Source organism: Dysidea avara, chromosome 4 (genome assembly GCF_963678975.1).
Source record: "Dysidea avara chromosome 4, odDysAvar1.4, whole genome shotgun sequence".
Classification (NCBI taxonomy): Eukaryota; Metazoa; Porifera; class Demospongiae; order Dictyoceratida; family Dysideidae; genus Dysidea; species Dysidea avara.
Genome location: NC_089275.1, coordinates 40,038,387 through 40,063,924, shown reverse-complemented (window position 1 = coordinate 40,063,924; position 25,538 = coordinate 40,038,387). Strand labels below are relative to the sequence as shown.

The window sequence follows — 25,538 nt, the reverse complement described above, 5'->3', positions numbered from 1 at the left end:
GCATTCTGTGTGTATCATCACTTTTATGCATGCCGGGGTCATGATCAGCGGGAAGATATAGGGTGCTAGCTATATCATGCACAGATAGTAGCTATTAATTGCGACTTCAGTCATCATCAGTATCACATGAAAACTTTAATATCTATGGCTATGCCTATGACCCGGCTATTGTTGTGGTGCTGTACTTTACAAAATTAATGATTTAATGCAGCCACCCAACTGCTCTAGATCAAACGGAACGGACTGAGTGGTAGCCAGGATATGATGACCCACTGTAACGATGACATAAATAAACCACAAACCGCAAACTAGTATCTACGGGAACATGTATAAAAGCCCCATCTTCTACCATTCTCATCATCTCTACAGCTACTACAGATTCTCAACATGTGGTTGACTAAGTTGACGATTATAGCTTGCTTGCTACTAGCTACAGGGTATGCGCAACGTACCCGACCGACCAGAAGGCCAGCAACACAGGCTCCTGAGCCAGAAACCAACCCTGCCGAGAGTGGTTGCCTTGCTGATCTGCAAGCCCAGCAAGAACTCATGATACAGTCTAATCTCCCTAGACGATTTCTGGTTGTTGCACGCAAGGGGAGTAGCCGGATGTTCGGAAGAACGTTTAATAATGTAAATGGACAAGGTGGCGTGCAGGGTACTGCAGATGGCGATGGTTACAACACCACTAACGGAATATCCGTTGTCAACACTACCAATGAAGGAGCAGAAAAGGTAAGCAATGTTAGCTAATCAACTGTATAGCAGGATAGGATTTTTACGGAAACTCTGTGCTTTATTAGGCAGTGATAACTAGAGGTCAATAAACACACTATTCGCTTGACAACCGAGCAATGCCCCGCCACACAATCATACTTTTATACGTAGCTAAACTGCATTCTCACAGCACAGCTATATAGCATTTATGCATGTGTATCCATTAATACTACAGATCATGAATGACCCAAATGTTGAACGAGTAGAAGAAGACAAGCCAATGTGTGTTGATATACTGAAACCAGACAATGAAACAGAAACAGACAATGGCAGAAGTCGACGATCATTTGAGCCTGATGAAATTTGCTGGAACATCGACCGCCTTGATGAGCGATTTCTACCTCTTGATGGTGATTACTGTCCTCCAGTTCAAGGTAGCTTAATGCATACTTCACTGTACAGTCATGCCTAGTACAGGCAAAATATTATACATGTAACTACTATTAATGTGATTAAGAGTACATTTGCACTGTTTAACAGGAAATGGAGTAGATGTGTACATTCTCGACTCTGGTATAAGATACAGTCATCAAGTGTTTGGAGGACGTGCATCATTTGGTGGATATGATGAGTTTGGTGGTCAAGGAAATGATGATCATGGTCATGGTACTCACTGTGCAGGATTGGCTGCTGGAAGGTTAACTGGAGTAGCATGGGGAGCTAGAGTGTACAGGTGTGTGTATTATCATCAGATAGTGATGTGTGCTTGTTGCATAGTGCAAATGTATTGGGAAAAGTGTCCTTATTAGAGAGGGGTCTTTACTGTCTTAAATATGAGTACACCAATAAGGACCATGGAGGTGTGATGTATCTATAGTTCTTACATTTTTTATCTCTAACATTATGAACTCAATTTTGAATTCTTTACCTTACAGTATCAAAGTTCTGAACAGTCAATTGGCAGGATTCTTTTCTTATGTTATTAATGGAATCAATCATGTCATCAGTCGTGCCAGAAGCACTGGAAGAAGATCAGTAATTTCAATGTCTCTTATTGGACCAATCACTCCAGCTGTTAATGATGCCATAAGAGAGGCTGTTGCTAACAACATAGTAGTTGTGACTGCTGCTGGAAACTTCCGTCAGGACTCTTGTGGATTTTCACCATCAAATTCACCAGATGTTATTAATGTGGGAGCAATACAAGAAGCTGAAGATCCAGACTCCAGAACACCTGGTAAGCATGTCTGACTTGTAGGGCTGTTTATGAATGCATAAACATAAATTTTGTTGTCTGAGCTATAGATGTGTACATGTACGTATATTAATGTTGCTACACATTTGCAAACATATTTTTAAAACTTTTGTTACATGTGTACTAATCAATATTTTCACCTGTCCTAGGACACCAGTTGTATTGGTTCAATTCACGATCTAATTCTCCTGGCAGTAACTATGGACGTTGTGTAGATATACTTGCTCCAGGACAGTGGATAAGAAGTGCCTCTTACACGTAAGTGGTATAATTTATTATGAATGGTACACATAGTTAAGTGACATATTTGCATGCATTAGGGTGCTTTAACCATACGTATAATGTTTGTTTATTTTATTGAACTTAGGAGTGATAGGGATCGTGTGTCAATGAGTGGTACTTCCATGGCTTGTCCCACTGTTGCTGGAGCTGTTGCTCTCTTACTACAGAGATTTCCAAATTACACTCCAGCACAGATCAAACGACAATTACAAGATGAGGCTACACAAGGAGCTATCAACATGAGAACTTATCGAGGGGGTTTTCTACCAACAATAATACAAGCAGAAACTACTAACAGACTTGTCTATACTGGAAAAGCCAGACAATGTGGTAAGCTAGATGTGTTACATTCACGAACACTTGCAATATGGGAATACCTAAAGTGGCTATATACTGTGTAGAGCTCCCGCAGGGAATATATTAAGGCACAGGTTCTTTTATGTCCAAACTTTGGTGAATCAACTATTTTCATTTACTCTACAATGTTTCTCAACACATTTTTAGCTACGGAAAATGATCCATCTCCTACTACCAGACCACCAGGCACTACTGCACCACCGACAACACCACCTCCAACAACACCTGCACCTATACCAGGTCAGTAAAGCTTTGTTAATATACTGACTGTATGTATGCATAGTACATAAGCAAATAATTACACTATACTGATATCCATGCAATGTACAATTTATTTTCCCTCTAGGTTGCTATTTTGATGGTATTTTCTATGAACACAACAGAAGAATATCTCAGAACTGTTCATCAAGCTGCGTATGCAAACGGGGCACATGGAAATGTCAACCAAGAGATTGTTACACTGATTACTGCCAAGCTTATTCCTATGGTCACTACAGAACTTTTGATGGTAGTCAGTACACTTACCTTGGAAGTTGTGATTATGTACTGGCAAAGCCATGTGACAATGATGACTTCACTATAACTGTCACCCAAAGAGCTCTTGACTCAAACAGTGTATTGATTGACAGGGTCACTGTAACAGTTCCAAGTCAAAACCTTGTCATAGTGTTGAGGGGAGGTGACAATCAGGTAACAATTAATGGCAGGAACTTTGCAGCAGTTGATGGTAGCACAATGTCTATTGGAGAAGTTAAAATAGAATGGATTGGTAGTTATCCACATGTTACCTTTGAAGACAGAGACTTAGACATCTTTTGGGATGATGCTGGTAGTGTCCAAGTTTCAGCTAGTAACAGTTTAAGAAGACAGTTGTGTGGCTTGTGTGGTTTTTACAATGGAGATGATTCTGATGATTATCGTATGAGAGATGGAACCACAAGCTCTGGTGTTAGAAGGTTTGCTAGATCTTGGCTGACTGAAGACAGTTCAGGAGGTTGCAGGGATAGAAGGCTGAACAACACTTGCAGTGAAAGAAATATGAATAGAGCACAAAGAGAATGTGCCATGTTGAACAATGCTCCCTTTGATTCTTGTCATTCTGCTGTTGATCCTAAAGTCTACATTGAAAACTGTGAATCTGATTATTGTACATGTGTTAGGACACGTAACAGAGACACTTGTTCTTGTAATGTGATGGCTAACTATGCCAGAGCATGTGCCAAAGCTGGAGTTGATGTGAGCACTTGGAGAGATGAAACTGGATGCTGTAAGTCAACTAAAATTATGTACATGGTTTACTATTCTAGTAAAATGAAGTACTCACCCATGCATGCACACACACACAAGGACAGATATAGTGTCCATTAACTCAATGGTTTGCTTTATTTACAGCTGATGACTGTGTTGGAGGTCGGGTGTACAAGGAGTGTGGCACTCTCTGCCAATCAACTTGTGACAACTACCAGTCACCACCATCTTGCTCAACTGATTGTACACCAACTTGCGTCTGTCCTGAAGGACAAGTATTGAGAAATGGTCAATGTATTGAGACAGATCAGTGTGATGGTAAGTGTACACTTTACTGTAAAACACATCATAGTCAGGTTGTATACAGTAGTCTGGAAAATATTAAACAACTTATCACTCTGTTACTATAGTAACAGGTGCTAAGAAATGAAAAAAAAATTTCCTGGCATAACATCATTCAAGTATATTAGGAATAGTAAAGAATTATCGATATACTGTTCTAACATACCAAGTCATAAATTCTTTGAGGCAATATTTTATATCATGTCCGATATCTCTACACAGCACAACCTAAATGTAAAGGAGATCAATTGCCATCCAGCACTCCATTTTTCTTTGAACGTTTCTACCTTGGAGAACTTGAAGAGTTCATAGAAGAAGGCAGAAAAAGAAACAGAGTTCCTTGCCACATGAACACCTACCATGATAGTCGAGACACTTTGTTCTCAATGATCTTCTGCAGTGTCCCAGATGTTTCACAATATGAAATTGAACATGGGCTTAGTACAAGAAACCTAAACAGAAGAGCCAATGAGTTAAGGAAGACACACAGAATACACAACTTTGTTTGCTATAATGATGACAGAGATAGATTCCGTTGTGTGGCTGTGTTTGAGCCTGTTACAAGACGACAACGGAGAACAGAAAAGACTGACCTTATGATCAATGTGCCTTATAATGAATATCAACAAAGATTACTCGTTCTGCAGGACCAGGACATGCAGGTCCTTCGTCGTAACATTTATTCTTCTGGTGGAGATCTCTCTGTCAATGCCATCTTCAGGAGTCCAGGCTATGCTGTCTCTCTTCGTGATGGCATTGATATAAGTGGCTTAGTTCAGTTGATAGAAAGAAACAAGGAACGCGGGTTCTTCCTTGCTGATGGAAATGCTCGTATGGATGGAGACCAAGTCATATACTCAGTTGTGTTTACTACTCAGAGATTTGGTAACTGTGATTACAGAGTGGAATACAATCTTGATGCCTTACAGTTGTTTAACAGAGAGCAGCAATATGCCAAAGATGGTTGCCACATCTCTGTCATCATCCCTAACACAGGAAGTCTCACTCCTCAATTTATTTCTGTCTTCTGGTGTACTGACTAAGTTTTATACGAATCAAATCTGTCTGGCTATTTTGGATTGGAATTACATATATTTTTAATGTAAGTATATTTATTTATTATAATTATGTATATCTGACTATACACATACTATTAATTTTATCTCTATTAATATATTATAATAATAAATATGTGATCATGGGGATGGGTGTAGTTCATTTATGTAGCAATCAAAAACCTTATTCCTACATTCACTTCTTTGCTAATATGTAAGTGTGGATTGTTATCATTAATATGGAGTCACCAAAATGTATGCATAGTGCTTTAGAACTTCTGATCATGTGCATACACACGTACATATATACATACATGAAATAACCAGTGTCTTGTACATCCAAGTGCATGTTATACATGTAAATACAGGAAGTCTATCTATTCTCATGCATGCCTATATAAGACTACAGAACACGTAGATAGCGATACAAGGTCATACTATATGGGCCACACAATAATTTCTATAGTGCAGAATTATTCCTTTCTCAATGAAAAACCCTGATTTTATCATTTCCAAAAATATAACATTCATCTGTTTATTAAAGCAGCTATAATTATTCTCCATTGCATTAGCATTTATGCACATTTGCAAACATTCAAAGATATTTTGGTGCTCCTTGTGCTGCAAGCCAAGCTATGTGCAAATATCAAACAGAGTTTCTGTAACCACAGGAAACCTCCCTTCTGTATACTAATATTTGCAAAGAAGACCACGCTAGTTTTAAAAAAAATGCATTAATAAAGCACTGAGAATGTGATCTAGTACATACCAAGCAGTTTCCCATGCCAGTGTATAAGATTTTACTATGGGTACAGAACTAGTTAAACTAGTACATTCACTATTCAAGTTGTTGTGCAGAAGTAAATTATTGAGAGAAAAAATTAGGTTATCATGAAGTCTGTATAGTATGCTGATAAAGAATCTCTAATCAAGAGATCAGAGAGGTTAAAGTTCCTACTCCCCATGATAGTACAGTAACCTTGTTGGTTGTATAAAGTTGCTCGCAAATAGAGCATTTCAACCAGTTAATATAAAACTCTCAGCACTTTGCATTAGCAAAGCTGGAGGAGTTGGAAGGGATGGCAGTAAGGTATACGTATATAGACAAACGAGTGGGAAACCAGTCAAACCACTCATAATGTAAACACAAGGGAGCCTTGTGTGTGGTTGTGTGGAACAAAACTATGCTCCTCCAAGCCCACAGCCATGATTGGATACCAGCTAACAAGCAAAGGGTTTGTTGCAAATTAACTGACAGCTGGGAGTGTATAGCCAATTTGTTACGTGGCTGAGTATAACTAATAGATCGGTCAATAGATAGTAAGCTGCACCTAATAAAGAGTCATATTCAAGGAGACAGGAAATTCTTCATCTGTAAGAGCACCTACAAAAAAAATCTACAATAGCTTCTCTATAACAGTGTCAAGCTTTACAAAAGCATTATAATTTATGGTGTATATTTGCCTATAGCTATGTATATGAAAGTTTGTGTAAATGGAGGATCAAGATTGAGCCTATCATGTCCTCTAGCCTTAATGAACTTCTGATGGAACCACTTGAAAGAACCACTTTTATCTTGAAAGATTCTTGAAAGCCTATAGCTGAAGAACCACTTGAACCACTTTTCTCTTTAATTAAAGATTAAAGAAAATAATAGTAGTTTAAATTTCACCTTAAACTGTCAGTTGAAGCTATGTATAAAGCTAATCCTATTTGCAGTGAAGTGGGAGTGCACTTTATATCCTAATATAACCCTTAATATCATCCATCTACTTTCACAGAAATATGAAAGTGTGGAACTATGATTGTAATAGACAATGGAGTCATGGCTTATACAACTTATAGCTAATAAACAATTTCTAGCTATTTATATACTCATGTGATACAACCAATGTGCATATTTATAGATACTGAGACCAAAACTTGGTGTCTAAGTAACCTTGTGTGCTATTAAGCAGCAGTCACGGCAAAAGAGGTAATTTATCAATGCATATATATTATATAGTCACCACAAAAATTAATGCTAATTTTATGCTTGTGGTTCCCTGCCTGGTAATTTTTTTGCTGAATGGATTGTGCAATCATCATATAGTGACATAGTCAAAAGCTTATAATTTTTATACTGTTAAAAGTTTTCATGTCTTGTAAACAATCCTTTCACATAAAGATGCGTTTACTTTTAAACATCATCTATGTTTGTCCCTGACTGCATAGCTGTAGCTATATACATAGCTACAGCTATGTCAAATGGAGTATAGCTACCACATTAACAATTTTACAAAAAAAGTTTAGCAAAATTTTTATAGGCATAATTTTTTGTTTATGGATGTACAGGCACAACCTTTTATTGTGTATTACAAAACACCTGGTCAATTTTAATTTGGGGACCAAAAACATAGCTACCAGCTCCATCTAACTACTCTCTATGAGGTCATTCAATGAGGCTGTTACAGCCAAACACAAGAGTAAACTCATACCTTAACTCATTCTTCCCTTCAAGTATAAAGATTTGAAATAATTTACCCAACGACCTCATCACCTGTTCAAGTTTAGACCAATTTAAAGCAAGGCTAGCTGAACATCAATTAATCACATAATTAATTTTGCTGATTTATTATCTGTGCTTGTATATACTCTTTGTAAGAGGTTTTGCACAGTAAACAATAATAATAATAATAATAATAATAATAATAGCTAGCTTACATATAGTCTAGTCAACATTTAAGGACTTATAAAATCAGACCAAACATGCATACAAGACTCTGCTAATGGTTTGTAAAACATGTAGCTAACAATAAGACAAAATTCTCAGTGCAAATCCATAGCTTGGTACTAGATATACACAATGAATACCGAATATGGCAAACACAGTGACAAGTTTACTAACCACCCTACCCACAACTCAACCACTGAATGCCATCTGTGTACATACTGCACCTGCATATTATATACTAGTATCTGTGTAGTCAGCATCTACTTGCATTGGCATTGACATGTGAGGCAACGGACACCATACCAGGTGCTGTATTGATGGTGATTTTGCCCCAGGACAGTGGTACTCAGTGCTTCATAAGTACACATGTAATTTCTAGAAGAACTCTGTATGACTTTATATTCTGCATTTGCCGTGTATATGTTATGTATAATGAACAACAAAAGGGTAGCACAGATCATCTAATAAGTGGTACTTTTATGGCTTGTCTTACAGTGTTGCTGAAGTTGGTGCTCTCCTACCACAGGCCAAATGCCCAAATGGCTGATAAAGCAAAGACTAATAAGCGAATAAACTTTGAAATAGTACTGCTATTAAATTTTGAAACTTGGTGTGGTAATAGTCTACCATCAGTGACAGTTGCATGCACCAAATGGACTTGTTTAGGTTAGAAAAACATGTGGTAAGCACTAATCACAAAAACATAACTAAAATTTATCTGCAATGTTTAACAGTAGGAATTTTAGAAACTACCACATAATATTGCCGGCTGACAGGCAGTTTTCCACACCTGTACGCAGACCATTATAACACAGGCTACCATATCTATACTATACTCACCTTCCGTAGATGATGACTTTATGCACTCTAGTAATGTGTTGAGGTAATGTACTTCCCAAACAACCCTCTATACTGCTATTGACAGTATTGATTTAAACAGTACATTGAGGAGTTTATAAGTCAAGGGACATGGTTCCTTGTTATGTAATGGCCAGAATGTAGTTTTCTATTGTCTTCTACAGTGTTAATGATGTCTCAAATTGTTCTATGAGCAGAAATGTATCAAAAACACAAATAGGTTAGGGATACCCATAGCTCCAGACACTAGCATGTTACAATAATATCAAAGGCAAACTCTGATGTGCCGGGCTGCCAATTTGCCATATCTGAACCAACAGAAAAACATACTAAATTCAGCAAATTCATGCCATTATGGTAAGCAACTCAGTTGCTCAAAAGAAAAATAATCATGTTTAACTGTGTTAGTGTGCGCAGTCAGAAAGTGTGCTAACAAAATTAATGTTTTGCCAATAGCTAGATGTGGAAGTGTACACCTGTAATAACCACTCCAAACTATCGTAGGTGATGCCAGTTTGCCTTGCACATTGGAAGCATACAAGCACAGTGCTAGTGACCACCTGTATTGAAAGACCATCTTTATACTGTTATAACTCCAATGCAGCCCCTCTGTCTAGCAAAGCCAAAAGATGGTCTTAATTAGACAGGTGGATTTCAAATACGTAAGCGACCATGTATCCAGATTCCAGAAACATGTAGATGTTAATAGTTTTTCCATCTTTCTAAGATTATTAAAAATCAAGCAGTCAGTAAGTCAAGTTGCTGTACACTTACATAGGTGCTTTTTAAGCTATATATGTGGCTGCGTAGGTACAATGAAAACGGACACCCTGAAGATAATGTGGTCAACTTGATAACCCGGAAATTTGTTTATGGTCCCATTTTAATGCATGCATACAATAGATTCTAGACATTTCTGTGATTTCTCTAATACTAACATTAAATTTATCATAAGAGTTTCACTATATATAAACTTTACTTGTAACACAGTGGTTGGAAGTAATACTACAGTATTTTAAACATTATTTCACATCCATGCACACTTTGAACATCAGTACTAGTATAGTCTTAAATTACACATTTACACAAATACACATGCAATTATTTTATGGCATTGGTTAACATACTTATCTTCTTTGCATGAACACAGGACTTGTTTTTTTCTAATATTCCAGGTGTGCATGGGTGGAAGCTACTTTTCAAAAATAGCATTTATTTTTACTCATTGAGTTACAAGTGTCGTGGAGCCCTTCTCTTGCATGGAACCATGATAATGTTCATTATTTAGAGAAGCTGAAGAAGTGTTCCAAATGCATGTGTACCATTAAAATGGGACTGTGAACAAGTATCCTCCTAGGTCACGGTGTCCACTGTTCAGGTGTCCTATTTGAGGAATTCCACTTATGCAATGCACCCACATATTTTAACTTAAACACCGTAGTGTGGAGTGGGCCTATGTAAGTGCACTGTAATGGGATTTGAATTAGCTAATAGAAGGTACTTTTGAAAAAATGGTAAAATGCTCATGCGCATGTTCTGGATACATCATGGTTTTATTTTGAAATCTGCCTGTTTAATCAGGACCATTTTAGGATCCATTAGACAGGATAGCTACATTGAATAACATTAATGTCCAACTGATTAACAATAGTATAAAAGGTGGTCCTTCAATGAAATACAGGTTGTACTGTGCTTGTATACCTCCATTGTGTAAGACAAACTTGTAGTTGGGAGTGGTTATTACAGGTGTACACTCCCATGCAGCAATAATAGTAGTGTACAAATATTCACTACATACCACAACATGATTCATTATATTTCTTGAACCCATTGTGATCCCACCACAAAAATTTTATCAAACATAGACCATGACCCAATGATACATAATTCAATAAAAAACCAAGAACTTTAAATAGAATTTTTTGAATTAAAGTTTCAAATAAGTACCTTTCAACCTTTGTGACATCCCATAATTTATACATCACTTGAATAGTTTTCAGTTAGTGAAAATTTTATTTCAAGATATTACCAACAGTATGTTGATTTTGTAACTTAAGAAGGACCAAATTTTCATGAAACATTCAAAATATTTGTGATCATAAATCAGAAACTATGTGGTGTATGGAGTTAAATTGGCATGGATGATGAGCACCACAGGTACCACAAACACACCAAGTTTAGTCAAAATCTGAGAGGTGACCCTAAATTCCTTGTTGATTTGACACAGAATGACCCTAATGTGTATTATAGTGGGTGCAGCAAACAATGCAGAAATGGTACTGGGAATGCAGATGTGCCAACCTTTCAGATTACATTATATTGACTTATAGTTGCCTGGCTAATATTATCAATGATCAGTACATTTATTAGCTATGCAAAACTAGGTCATCATGTGTAATCTATGTCAACTAGAATGCTAATAACATGATTGTACTAATTTCCTATCAACCTTCCTTTTACTTACTATGTTATTATTCATTTTAGTTTATCTAATTTTCAACTTCCTGCTGTGTTATAATATAGTTTATATATAGTAAGGCTTTGATTAACTAGGTCATGTTCTTTAGCATAATATATAATCATTACATGGTACCTAAAAAGGTAGTATTGTCCCCAGCCGCCCATGTATGGGCGGCTGGAGACGAGACTACTAAAAAGGTAACCATGCACTCATATAATACTATAGCTTCTGCATAGCTAATTACACACAGTATAATGATGTCGTGAAGTTTGATATTAGTCACTATCCCAGCGACTTCCAACATACTCAGACTAATCCTATATGTATATGAACATTAACTGTACACACTATATACACATTTGATCTCATAATTAACAGTATGGTCATGTTTATGTTACTCACATATGGTCACAACCTGAAGATATGTTATATACTGTACAGTACAACTTGGCATGTTGCAATGCATAGTTCATCTGAAGGCTGGTATATACAGTACAGGCAAGACTGTGAACCTATGTGACTTGCTGCAGAAAGGGCCGGGCTTTTGGAAGACTCCATTTTGCAATCCAGTCACATATGTAAAATGTGAAGATCGTGCGCTGAGCATTGATGCAAACCTTCATAACTGGTTGACTGAAATGCTGCATGGCTAATATTATATGATCCTGCTGTATACCTGAGTGTAATGTTAACATTAAAATAACATGTTGCTATAGCTGTTAGACCAATCGTGTCAACAATACTATGTATAAAGTGCCATGCAGTGATAAAAATGACTATGATTTATTCTTCTGCTCATGACCAGTCTTGTTGAAAAAATCATCCTGCAAGTGAGTTCAATGGAATCTATCCTTCTATCCTTCCCACTTGGAAAAGGTGTGTATATACTTCCCCCATAGTCTGTATCCAGGAAGAGGTATATGATAGAGTACTGGGAAATCTCAACCTATAGATTTGCACGTCTGGGGTATGCTGTTTTGTTGCATGTATGAATACATACAACAAAACATATACAATACATGCATGTAGTTCTATAGGTTGAGATTTTGCGGTATACATTGTTTTGTTACTTTCAAGAGTCCTGAATTGGTTGTGTAGGTCGTAGGTGTGCAAATGTTCATTTTTCAATTTGGTGTACTACATGTATATATTAATGTGCTTTTTACTGCAGGCTTTATCAGTGGTCAAAAAGTACTTTTAGTGCATGATTTGTATGAACTCTTAATGAGAAACACCACAATACAATGATATACTTAGTTACAGCATTAACATAGAATACATACTAATGTACGCATACACATAATCATGGTCATGTGTGTAACTGATGTAGTATCTATAAGAGAACCAAATATGAACACAGCTATATGACATCATAGGCATTTATGCTTCAGTGTTATTGTTTATACAGCTCACAGAAGCAATATAATATTATGCAACATATATATGCATATGAGAATTAACCATTTAAGGTATGTTATCAGAGTATAATAGTGCATGAAGTATTATATCATCATATTAATTTTGCTAAAAAATTTAATATGTAGCTAATAATTTTAATGTGTTTGTATGCAGAGCATGTCCATTATTTTATGCTCATCATAATAAGTAATATACACATACATAGGTGGTAAGTTTTGCTGTTTTGCTAAAACATTATATAATTGGGCATGCAGTATATAGTTATAAAGTTGTGTGTGTACATGCATTGTTGAGGCAGCATGGCCAAATGGTTAGAGCACCAGCCTGGTAATCAAAAGGTTCCAGGTTTGGCGCCAGGAGCGAGAAATCTAACAGGAAGATTAACTGACTCAGAGGATGTAAATGCCAACTGTGCATATCTTGTGTAATGGGTGAGGTTCAGGTGGGACTTCGGACCGGGTGCCCACTCCTTCATGCATGATACAGCCCCCTGCAGCTTACTAGCCCTGCCACAGGAATAATTTATTTGCCAGCACTGACTCTTAGGCATCTGAGCAGCATACAGGTTGGTCAGTTATCTGGGTGACGTTTATATTGCAGTCAAAGGCACTGTCTGTGTGCATGCATGAATTAGTGTGTGTGTGTGTGTGTGTGTGCACCCAGTTATGCTGTTGTTGTTGTTTACGTACATTGCTCCATGCAGTCTATACTCAAGCTGTTGATTAATTTTGACTGAATAAGCAACCCACCTAGCTGTAATATCAATGGGTATCTAGGAAGCTAATCCCATACATGTGTTCATATATGGTGAGGACATTGCATGTGTGATAAAATGTAGAATAATTATGTACTTGACTTGCCAGGTGCATGTCACTATTACAGCACTTAGCAATGTGACAATGCATGATGTTTTTAATTCTATTTCAATGGAAGTACAGTAAGTATATGTAGCTCAAAACAGGGTAGAATGGCAGCTATACTGGCCAACTGTGAGGAGTTTACCAATCAATAGCATGCACAATTCATCTTTGTTATGTCCCCAGATATCATTAACGCATGCAGCAACTGTGTGTGGACAGTGTGGTAAACTGTACAATTATAGACACACCTGAACAGAGAAGTTCTATAGGTGACAAGGTACACTACAAATTAATTGGCAGCTTCAATACTTTGCTACATACTGTATGTTGCCAAATTTTATTGCAATAAAGATTGGAAAATTTCCAAATTTCTGGACTGACATGCTACATAGCTTATTCACAAAATCTTTAAATTTAATTATGTATAGTTAGGCTGTTAATTTAACTCTTCTATAGTACAGTGATGAGGATGAGATGTGTATTCTTTGTAGGCAGCTTAGATCTGCCTCACATTAATTTATTAAAGATGTTGGGGAACCCACTACTTAATTTTGTTGACCATACCTATTGACATGACTTCATTCAACTGATCTGAGCTAGTATCCAAATAGGGCAATAGAGATTGATAGGACAAGTGTATAATCAGTGTATTATGGTGTCTGTGTACGTTTGGGTTTGACCGGACAGGAACTAGTGTAATCACCATACTTATGTGGTTTGTAACAACAGACCTTGTGTGGCTTACTACACAAATTAATCAATACTTTGAAACATGATCTAACCAGCAATTATACCAGAACCCACACAAATGAAAAGGACCATGAATATGTATATACAAGTTTACTTTTGACTGAAAGTCTTACTAACTGCTCAAAGTAGTTCACAGGTTTCTGTTGAATTTTCTATGTATAGTGATGGAAGGCTTTCAGGGGACTATTTTGTGTGTTTTGCTTTTGTTTGCATCTTTCACACATTTTTTTCCATTCATGGCATAGCAACAATCGTCACTGTCCAGCCACAAATGGTTTCCAGTAAATGTCTTAGTGCTACACATTCACCTCAAAGTATCTCCCCCAAATGAAGTTTTGCATGTAGTTAACTCTCCATGTCATGCTGTTATAATTTTGATGCTGATGAGTGATGACTGTGTGGACTTTGGCCACTGTTGAATCAAGAGTTCATAGTTACATATTATGAACTCTTGGTTAAATCATGAGCAGAGCTGCATCCTGTGATACATATAGCATTCACAAATCATGATATAGCTACGTAGGCTATAGTCAGCAAGAATCAGGACTTCACTATAGCTACATGCATGTATGCCTATATGTAGACTTTTCATACAAGCATACTTAATATAACATCCTTAAAGAGGCTGGTGCATGTCCTAGAGACCGTCAACACTTGTGCTGTAAAGCCTTTATAAGTAAATTTTAGCTAACCAATTTGTCTTATGTAAAAGACAACAGTATACGTTTTGTTATAATGTGTATGGCATTAACTATATCAACTTTAGCTACCAGATAGCTAGCTAAGCACTGGAGGGCATGCATGCACAGAACCCTAAAGCATGCATGCATGTTTATCACTAGGAGCCTTATAGCAAAAGTCTTTGGGTATAAAACTATCTTCAAGTGCAGTGATTAGCTATATATAGCTAGAGCTACCTTACAATTTTCTTTACAGTGAATCTCATTCATATAGCTAAGGCCACCCCAACAAAATTCATTGTTTCCCATTTCCCGCCCGCATGCAGATTCTCTTCCCGCATGGTCATTCATTATTGCTGTCAATATTCATTATTTATCCTGTGACTGCATAGGCAGCATAGCAGTAACTAGTTTAGCATTCGGAAAGCCCATTTAGCTAGCTTTTCACTGTTAAGGTTCTTAGTTCAAACATTTCTACTCTAGTATTCTTACCTGTAAGATAGTTATGAATTTCGAAAATTAGCGGAAATAGCTATCTATAATGAATAATGGATAATGAATTAACCGCCCGCCCGCATGTATTTTTAAGGTCAATGAAATGGGAAACAAGGAATTTTGTTGGAGTAGCCTAAGCTCCTTTATGCCGTTATAATATTCATGCATTAATCTCATTCATATATATTCATTCATCTATTAGGGTTGCTAGCTATAGCCTATAACTATCATACACAGATACACTGTTAAAAATGAAGTGCTATGATAGTACCTAAAAATGCTATGGTAGCACCTAAAAGTGCTAAATTTTGACTGCTCCGGTCAAAAAATAGCACCTACAGGTGCTACTATAGCACTTCATTTTTAACAGTGTAGTAGCGACTCACTTTGTACGATGTCACAGTACACAGATACCGGCGATAAGTTATCTATATGCCTATGGCTATGCCCATCTATGGCTATGCCATATGGACCGGCTATGACTATGATGCTATATATCTCTGTGGTGCTGTGCTTTACAAAATGATTTAATGCAGCCACCTACCTGCCCTAGGTCAAACGGAAATGACTGAGTGATAGCCAGGATACGGCCCATCGTATAACGCTGACATAAATAAACCACAAAACCGCAACTGGTATCTACGGAAACATCTATAAAAGCCACATCTTCTGCCATTCTCGTCATCTCTACAGCTACTACAGAATCTCAACATGTGGCTGACTAAGTTGACGATTATAACTTGCTTGCTAATAGCTACAGGGTATGCGCAACGTACCCGACCAACCAGAAGGCCAGCAACACAGGCTCCAGAAACCAACTCCGCGGAGAGCGGGTGTCTTGCTGAACTACAGGCCCAGCAAGAACTCATGATACAGTCTAACCTCCCCAGACCATTTTTGGTTGTTGCACGCAAGGGGAGTAGCCGGATGTTCGGAAGAACGTTTAATAATGTAAATGGACAAGGTGGCGTGCAGAGTACTGCAGAGGGAGATGGTTACAACACCACTAACGGAATATCCGTTGTCACCACTACCAATGAAGGAGCAGAAAAGGTAAGCAATGTTAGCTAATCAACTGTATAGCAGGATATCTTAGGATTTTACGGAAACTCTGTGCTTTATTAGGCAGTGATAACTATAGAGGTCAATAAACACACTGTCCGCTTGACAACCGAGCAATGCCCCGCCACACAATCATACTTTTATACATAACTAAATTGCATTCTCACAGCACAGCTATATAGCATTTATGTATGCGTATCCATTAATACTACAGATCATGAATGACCCAAATGTTGAACGAGTAGAAGAAGACAAGCCAATGTGTGTTGATATACTGAAACCAGACAATGAAACAGAAACAGACAATGGCAGAAGTCGACGATCATTTGAGCCTGATGAAATTTGCTGGAACATTGACCGCCTTGATGAGCGATCTCTACCTCTTGATGGTGATTACTGTCCTCCAGTTCAAGGTAGCTTAATGCATACTTCACTGTACAGTCATGCTTAGTACAAGCAAAATATTATACATGTAACTAGTGTTAATGTGATTAAGAGTACATTTGCACTGTTTAACAGGAAATGGAGTAGATGTGTACATTCTCGACTCTGGTATAAGATACAGTCATCAAGTGTTTGGAGGACGTGCATCATTTGGTGGATATGATGAGTTTGGTGGTCGAGGAGATGATGATCATGGTCATGGTACTCACTGTGCAGGATTGGCTGCTGGAAGGTTAACTGGAGTAGCATGGGGAGCTAGAGTGTACAGGTGTGTATTATCATCAGATAGTGATGTGTGCTTGTTGCATAGTGCAAGTGTATTGGGAAAAGTGTCCTTATTAGAGAGGGTTCTTTACTGTCTTAAATATGAGTACACCAATAAGGACCATGGAGGTGTGATGTATCTATAGTTCTTACACTTTTTATCTCTAACATTATGAACTCAATTTTGAATTCTTTACCTTACAGTATCAAAGTTCTGAACAGTCAATTGGCAGGATTCTTTTCTTATGTTATTAATGGAATCAATCATGTCATCAGTCGTGCCAGAAGCACTGGAAGAAGATCAGTAATTTCAATGTCTCTTATTGGACCAATCACTCCAGCTGTTAATGATGCCATCAGAGAGGCTGTTGCTAACAACATAGTAGTTGTGACTGCTGCTGGAAACTTTCGTCAGGACTCTTGTGGATTTTCACCATCAAATTCACCAGATGTTATTAATGTGGGAGCAATACAAGAAGCTGAAGATCCAGACTCCAGAACACCTGGTAAGCATGTCTGACTTGTGGGGCTGTTTATGAATGCATAAACATAAATTTTGTTGTCTGAGCTATAGATGTGTACATGTACGTATATTAATGCTGCTACACAATTGCAAACATATTTTTAAAACTTTAGTTTGTGTTGTTACATGTGTACTAATCAATATTTTCACCTGTCCTAGGACACCAATTGTATTGGTTCAATTCACGATCTAATTCTCCTGGCAGTAACTATGGACGTTGTGTAGATATACTTGCTCCAGGACAGTGGATAAGAAGTGCCTCTCACACGTAAGTGGTATAATTTATTATGAATGGTACACATAGTTAAGTGACATAGTTGCATGCATTAGGGTGCTTTAACCATAAGTATAATGTTTGTTTATTTTATTGAACTTAGGAGTGATAGGGATCGTGTGTCAATGAGTGGTACTTCCATGGCTTGTCCCACTGTTGCTGGAGCTGTTGCTCTCTTACTACAGAGATTTCCAAATTACACTCCTGCACAGATCAAACAGCAATTACAAGATGAGGCTACACAAGGAGCTATCAACATGAGAACTTATCGAGGGGGTTTTCTACCAACAATAATACAAGCAGAAACTACTAACAGACTTGTCTATACTGGAAAAGCCAGACAATGTGGTAAGCTAGATGTGTTACATTCACGAACACTTGCAATATGGGAATACCTAAAGTGGCTATATATACTGTGTAGAGCTTCCACAGGGAACGTATTAAGGCACAGGTTCTTTTATGTCCAAACTTTGGTGAATCAACTATTTTCATTTACTCTACAATGTTTCTCAACACATTTTTAGCTACAGAAAATGATCCATCTCCTACTACCAGACCACCAGGCACTACTGCACCTCCAACAACACCACCTCCAACAACACCTGCACCTATACCAGGTCAGTAAAGCTTTGTTAATACACTGACTGTATGTATGCATAGTACATAAGCAAATAATTACACTATACTGATATCTATGCAATGTACAATTTATTTTCCCTCTAGGTTGCTATTTTGATGGTATTTTCTATGAACACAACAGAAGAATATCTCAGAACTGTTCATCAAGCTGCGTATGCAAACGGGGCACATGGAAATGTCAACCAAGAGATTGTTACACTGATTACTGCCAAGCTTATTCCTATGGTCACTATAGAACTTTTGATGGTAGTCAGTACACTTATCTTGGAAGCTGTGACTATGTACTGGCAAAACCATGTGACAATGATGACTTCACTATAACTGTCACCCAAAGAGCTCTTGACTCAAACAGTGTATTGATTGACAGGGTCACTGTAACAGTTCCAAGTCAAAACCTTGTCATAGTGTTGAGGGGAGGTGACAATCAGGTAACAATTAATGGCAGGAACTTTGCAGCAGTTGATGGTAGTACAATGTCTATTGGAGAAGTTAAAGTAGAATGGATTGGTAGCTATCCACATGTTACCTTTGAAGACAGAGACTTAGACATCTTTTGGGATGATGCTGGTAGTGTCCAAGTTTCAGCTAGTAGCAGTTTAAGGAGACAGTTGTGTGGCTTGTGTGGTTTTTACAATGGAGATGATTCTGATGATTATCGTATGAGAGATGGAACCACAGGCTCTGGTGTTAGGAGGTTTGCTAGATCTTGGCTGGCTGAAGACAGTTCAGGAGGTTGCAGGGATAGAAGGCTGAACAACACTTGCAGTGAAAGAAATATTAATAGAGCACAAAGAGAATGTGCCATGTTGAACAATGCTCCCTTCGATTCTTGTCATTCTGCTGTTGATCCTAAAGTCTACATTGAAAACTGTGAATCTGATTATTGTACATGTGTTAGGACACGTAACAGAGACACTTGTTCTTGTAATGTGATGGCTAACTATGCCAGAGCATGTGCCAAAGCTGGAGTTGATGTGAGCACTTGGAGAGATGTAACTGGATGCTGTAAGTCAACTAAAATTATGTACATGGTTTACTATTGTAGTAAAAATGAAGTACTCACCCATGCATGCACACACACACACGGACAGATATGGTGTTCATTAACTATTAACTCATTGGTTTGCTTTATTTACAGCTGATGACTGTGTTGGAGGTCGGGTGTACAAGGAGTGTGGCACTCTCTGCCAATCAACTTGTGACAACTACCAGTCACCACCATCTTGCTCAACTGATTGTACACCAACTTGCGTCTGTCCTGAAGGACAAGTATTGAGAAATGGTCAATGTATTGAGACAGATCAGTGTGATGGTAAGTGTACACTTTACTGTAAAACACATCATAGTCAGGTTGTATACAGTAGTCTGGAAAATATTAAACAACTTATCACTCTGTTACTATAGTAACAGGTGCTAAGAAATGAAAAATAATTTCCTGACATAGCATCATTTAGGAATAGTAAAGAATTATTGATATACTGTTCTAACATACCAAGTCATAAATTCTTTGAGGCAATGTTTTATATCATGTACGATATCTCTACACAGCACAACCTAAATGTAAAGGAGATCAATTGCCATCCAGCACTCCATTTTTTTTTGAACGTTTCTACCTTGGAGAACTTGAAGAGTTCATAGAAGAAGGCAGAAAAAGAAACAGAGTTCCTTGCCACATGAACACCTACCATGATAGTCGAGACACTTTGTTCTCAATGATCTTCTGCAGTGTCCCAGATGCTTCACAATATGAAATTGAACATGGGCTTAGTACAAGAAACCTAAACAGAAGAGCCAATGAGTTAAGGAAGACACACAGAATACACAACTTTGTTTGCTATAATGATGACAGAGATAGATTCCGTTGTGTGGCTGTGTTTGAGCCTGTTACAAGACGACAACGGAGAACAGAAAAGACTGACCTTATGATCAATGTGCCTTATAATGAATATCAACAAAGATTACTCGTTCTGCAGGACCAGGACATGCAGGTCCTTCGTCGTAACATTTATTCTTCTGGTGGAGATCTCTCTGTCAATGCCATCTTCAGGAGTCCAGGCTATGCTGTCTCCCTTCGTGATGGCATTGATATAAGTGGCTTAGTTCAGTTGATAGAAAGAAACAAGGAACGCGGGTTCTTCCTTGCTGATGGAAATGCTCGTATGGATGGAGACCAAGTCGTTTACTCAGTTGTGTTTACCTCTCAGAGATTTGGTAACTGTGATTACAGAGTGGAATACAATCTCGATGCCTTGCAGTTGTTTAACAGAGAGCAGCAATATGCCAAAGATGGTTGCCACATCTCTGTCATCATCCCTAACACAGGAAGTCTCACTCCTCAATTTATTTCTGTCTTCTGGTGTACTGACTAAGTATTATACGAATCAAATCTGTCTGGCTATTTTGGATTGGAATTACTTTTTAATGTACGTATATTTATTTATTATAATTATGTATATCTGATATACACATACTATTAATTTTATCTCTATTAATATATTATAATAATAATTATGTGATCATGGGCGTGGGTGTAGTTCATCTATGTAGCAATCAAAAACCTTATTCCTATACATTCACTTCTTTGGTAATATGTAAGTGTGGATTGTTATTATTAATATGGAGTGTGAACTTCTGGTCATGTGCATACACATGTACATACATACATGAATAAAATAACCAGTGTCTAGTGCATGTTATACATGTAAATACAGGAAGTCTATCTATTCTCATGCATGCCTATATAAGACTACAGAACACGTAGATAGCGATACAGGGTCATACTATATGGCCCACACAATAATTTCTATAGTGCAGAATTATTCCTTTCTCAATGAAAAACCCTGATTTTATCATTTCCAAAAATATAACATTCATCTGTTTATTAAAGCAGCTATAATTATTCTCCATTGCATTAGCATTTATGCACATTTGCAAACATTCAAAGATATTTTGGTGCTCCTTGTGCTGCAAGCCAAGCTATGTGCAAATATCAAACAGAGTTTCTGTAACCACAGGAAACCTCCCTTCTGTATACTAATATTTGCAAAGAAGACCATGCTAGTTTTAAAAAATGCATTAATAAAGCACTGAGAATGTGATCTAGTACATACCAAGCAGTTTCCCATGCCAGTGTATAAGATTTTACTATGGGTACAGAACTAGTTAAACTAGTCATGCTGAAGTAAATTATTGAGGTTATCATGAAGCCTGGTTAGGTCAGTATAGTATACTGATAAAAAATCTCTAATCAAGAGATCAGAGAGGTTAAAGTTCATACTCCCCATAGATAGTACAGTAGCCTTGTTGGTTGTATAAAGTTGCTCGCAAATAGAGCATTTCAACCAGTTAATATAAAACTCTCAGCACTTTGCATTAGCAAGGCTGGAGGAGTTGGAAGGGATGGCAGTAAGGTATAGACAAACGAGTGGGAAACCACTCATAATGTAAACACAAGGAAGCCTTGTGTGTGGTTGTGTGGAACAAAACTATGCTCCTTTAAACCCACAGCCATGATTGGATACCAGCTAGCAAGCAAAAGGTTCGTTGCAAATTAACTGACAGCTGGAAGTGTATAGCCAATTTGTTACGTGGCTGAGTATAACTAATAGATCGGTCAATAGATAGTAAGCTGCACCTAATAAAGAGTCATATTCAAGGAGACAGGAAATTCTTCATCTGTAAGAGCACCTACAAAAAAAATCTACAATAGCTTCTCTATAACAGTGTCAAGCTTTACCAAAGCATTATAATTTATGGTGTATATTTGCCTATAGCCAGAGGCCTATAGCCTATAGCTATGGCCTATAGCTCTGGCCTATAGCTATGTATATGAAAATTTGTATAAATGGAGGATCAAGATTGAGCCTATCATGTCCTCTAGCCTTAATGAACTTCTGATGGAACCACTTGAAACAACCACTTTTATCTTGAAAGATTCTTGAAAGCCTATAGCTGAAGAACCAATTGAACCACTTGAACCACTTTTCTCTTTGATTAAAGAAAATAATAGTAGTTTAAATTTCACCTTAAACTGTCAGTTGAAGCTATGTATAAAGCTAATCCTATTTGCAGTGAAGTGGGAGTGCACTTTATATCCTAATATAACCCTTAATATCATCCATCTACTTTCACAGAAATATGAAAGTGTGGAACTATGATTGTAATAGACAATGGAGTCATGGCTTATGCAACTTATAGCTAATAAACAATTTCTAGCTATTTATATACTAACCAATGTGCATATTTGTAGATACTGAGACCAAAACTTGGTGTCTAAGTAACCTTGTGTGCTATTAAGCAGCAGTCATGGCAAAAGAGGTAATTTATCCATACATATATATTATATAGTCACCACAAAAATTAATGCTAATTTTATGCTTGTGGTTCCCTGCCTGGTCATTTTTTTGCTGAATGGATTGTACAATCATCATATAGTGACATAGTCAAAAGCTTATAATTTTTATACTGTTAAAAGTTTTCATGTCTTGTAAACATTCCTTTCACATAAAGATGCGCTTACTTTTAAACATCATCTATGTTTGTCCCTGACTGCATAGCTGTAGCTATATACGTAGCTACAGCTATGTCAAATGGAGTTTAGCTACCACATCAACAATTTTACAAAAAAAGTTTAGCAAAATTTTTATAGGCATAATTTTTTGTTTATGGATGTACAGGCACAACCTTTTATTGTGTATTACAAAAAAACCTGGTCAATTTTAATTTGGGGACCAAAAACATAGCTACCAGCTCCATCTAACTACCCTCTATGAGGTCATTCAATGAGGCTGTTACAGCCAAACACAAGAGTAAACTCATACCTTAACTCATTCTTCCCTTCAAGTATAAAGATTTGAAATAATTTACCCAACGACCTCATCACCTGTTCAAGTTTAGACCAATTTAAAGCAAGGCTAGCTGAACATCAATTAATCACATAATTAATTTTGCTGATTTATTATCTGTGCTTGTATGTACTCTTTGTAAGAGGTTTTGCACAGTAAACAATAATAATAATAATAATAATAATAGCTAGCCTACATATAGTCTAGTCAACATTTAAGGACTTATAAAATCAGACCAAACATGCATACAAGATTCTGCTAATGGTTTGTAAAACACGTAGCTAACAATAAGACAAATTTCTCAGTGTAAATCCATAGCTTGGTACTAGATATACACAATGAATACCGAATATGGCAAACACAGTGACAAGTTTACTAACCACCCTACCCACAACTCAACCACTGAATGCCATCTGTGTACATACTGCACCTGCATATTATATACTAGTATCTGTGTAGTCAGCATCTACTTGCATTGGCATTGACATGTGAGGCAACGGACACCATACCAGGATATATGCTGTATTGATGGTGATTTTGCCCCAGGACAGTGGTACTCAGTGCTTCATAAGTACACATGTACTAATATTATAATTTCTAGAAGAACTCTGTATGACTTTATATTCTGCATTTGCCGTGTATATGTTATGTATAATGAATAGGGTAGCACAGATCATCTAATAACTGGTACTTTTATGGCTTGTCTTACAGTTGCTGAAGTTGGTGCTCTCCTACCACAAGCCAAATTCCCAAATGGCAGATAAAGCAAAGGCTAATAGCCGAATCAACTTTGAAATAGTACTGCTATTAAATTTTGAAACTTGGTGTGGTAATAGTCTGCCATCAGTGACAGTTGCCATGACACCAAATGGACTTGTTTAGGTTAGAAAAACATGTGGTAAGCACTAATCACAAGAAAAAAACTAAAATTTATCTGCACTTTTTAACAGTAGAAATTTTAGAAACTACCACATAATATTGCCGGCTGACAGGCAGTTTTCCACACCTGTACTCAGACCATTATAACACAGGCTACCATATCTATACTATACTCACCTTTCATAGATGATGATTTTATGCACTCTAGTATTGTGTTAAGGTAATATACTTCCCGAATAACCCTCTGACAGTATCGATTTAAACAGTACATTGAGGGGTTTATAAGTCAAGGGACATGGTTCCTTGTTATGTAATGGCCAGAGTGTAGTTTTCTATTGTCTTCTACAGTGTTAATGATGTTTCACACTGTTCTATGAGCAGAAATGTATTAAAAACACAAATAGGTTAGGGATACCCATAGTTTCAGACACTAGCATGTTACAATAATGTCAAAGGCAAACTCTGATGTGCCGGGCTGCCAATTTGTCATATCTGAACCAACAGAAAAACATACTAAATTCAGCAAATTCATGCCATTATGGTAAGCAACTCAGTTGCTCAAAAGAAAAAAATCATGGTTAACTGTGCTAGTGTGCGTAGTCAGAAAGTGTGCCAACAAAATTAATGTTTTGCTAATAGCTAGATGTTGAAGTGTACACCTGTAATAACCACTCCAAACTATCGTAGGTGATGCCAGTTTGTCTTGCACAATGGAAGCACACAATCACAGCACTATTGATCACCTGTATTGAAAGACCACCTTTATACTGTTATAACTCCAATGCAGCCACCCTGTCTAGCAAAGCCAAAAGATGGTGTTAATTAGACATGTGGATTTCAAATACGTAAGCCACAATGTATACAGAAACATGTAGATGTATAATTTTCCCATCTTTCTAAGATTATTAAAAACCAAGCATTTAAAATCAAGTCAGTAAGTCAAGTTGCTGTGCACTTACATAGGTGCTTTTTAAGTTACAAATGTGGCTGCGTAGGTACAATGAAAACGGACACCCTGAAGATAGTGTGGTCAACTTCATAACCTGGAAATTTGTTTATGGTCCCATTTTAATGCATGCATACAATGGATTCTAGAAACTTCTGTGATTTCTCTAAT

The 25,538-nt window shown here is 37.2% G+C and overlaps 2 protein-coding genes across 2 annotated transcripts; both read left to right on the top strand.

Moving 5' to 3' along the window:
• Positions 1-374: 374 nt before the first annotated feature.
• LOC136252118 (uncharacterized) lies at positions 375-5,390 on the top strand. Its single transcript, XM_066044495.1, has 10 exons — positions 375-735; positions 953-1,151; positions 1,258-1,450; positions 1,653-1,954; positions 2,122-2,230; positions 2,340-2,584; positions 2,759-2,851; positions 2,958-3,878; positions 4,004-4,177; positions 4,424-5,390. The coding sequence occupies exons 1-10, from the start codon at positions 388-390 to the stop codon at positions 5,242-5,244; spliced, it is 3,405 nt and encodes a 1,134-aa protein (XP_065900567.1). The 5' UTR covers positions 375-387; the 3' UTR covers positions 5,245-5,390.
• Positions 5,391-16,190: 10,800 nt separating this feature from the next.
• On the top strand, positions 16,191-21,206 carry LOC136252116 (uncharacterized). The gene is made up of 10 exons (XM_066044494.1): positions 16,191-16,545; positions 16,769-16,967; positions 17,074-17,266; positions 17,467-17,768; positions 17,945-18,053; positions 18,163-18,407; positions 18,584-18,676; positions 18,783-19,703; positions 19,837-20,010; positions 20,247-21,206. The coding sequence occupies exons 1-10, from the start codon at positions 16,204-16,206 to the stop codon at positions 21,065-21,067; spliced, it is 3,399 nt and encodes a 1,132-aa protein (XP_065900566.1). The 5' UTR covers positions 16,191-16,203; the 3' UTR covers positions 21,068-21,206.
• Positions 21,207-25,538: the final 4,332 nt, after the last annotated feature.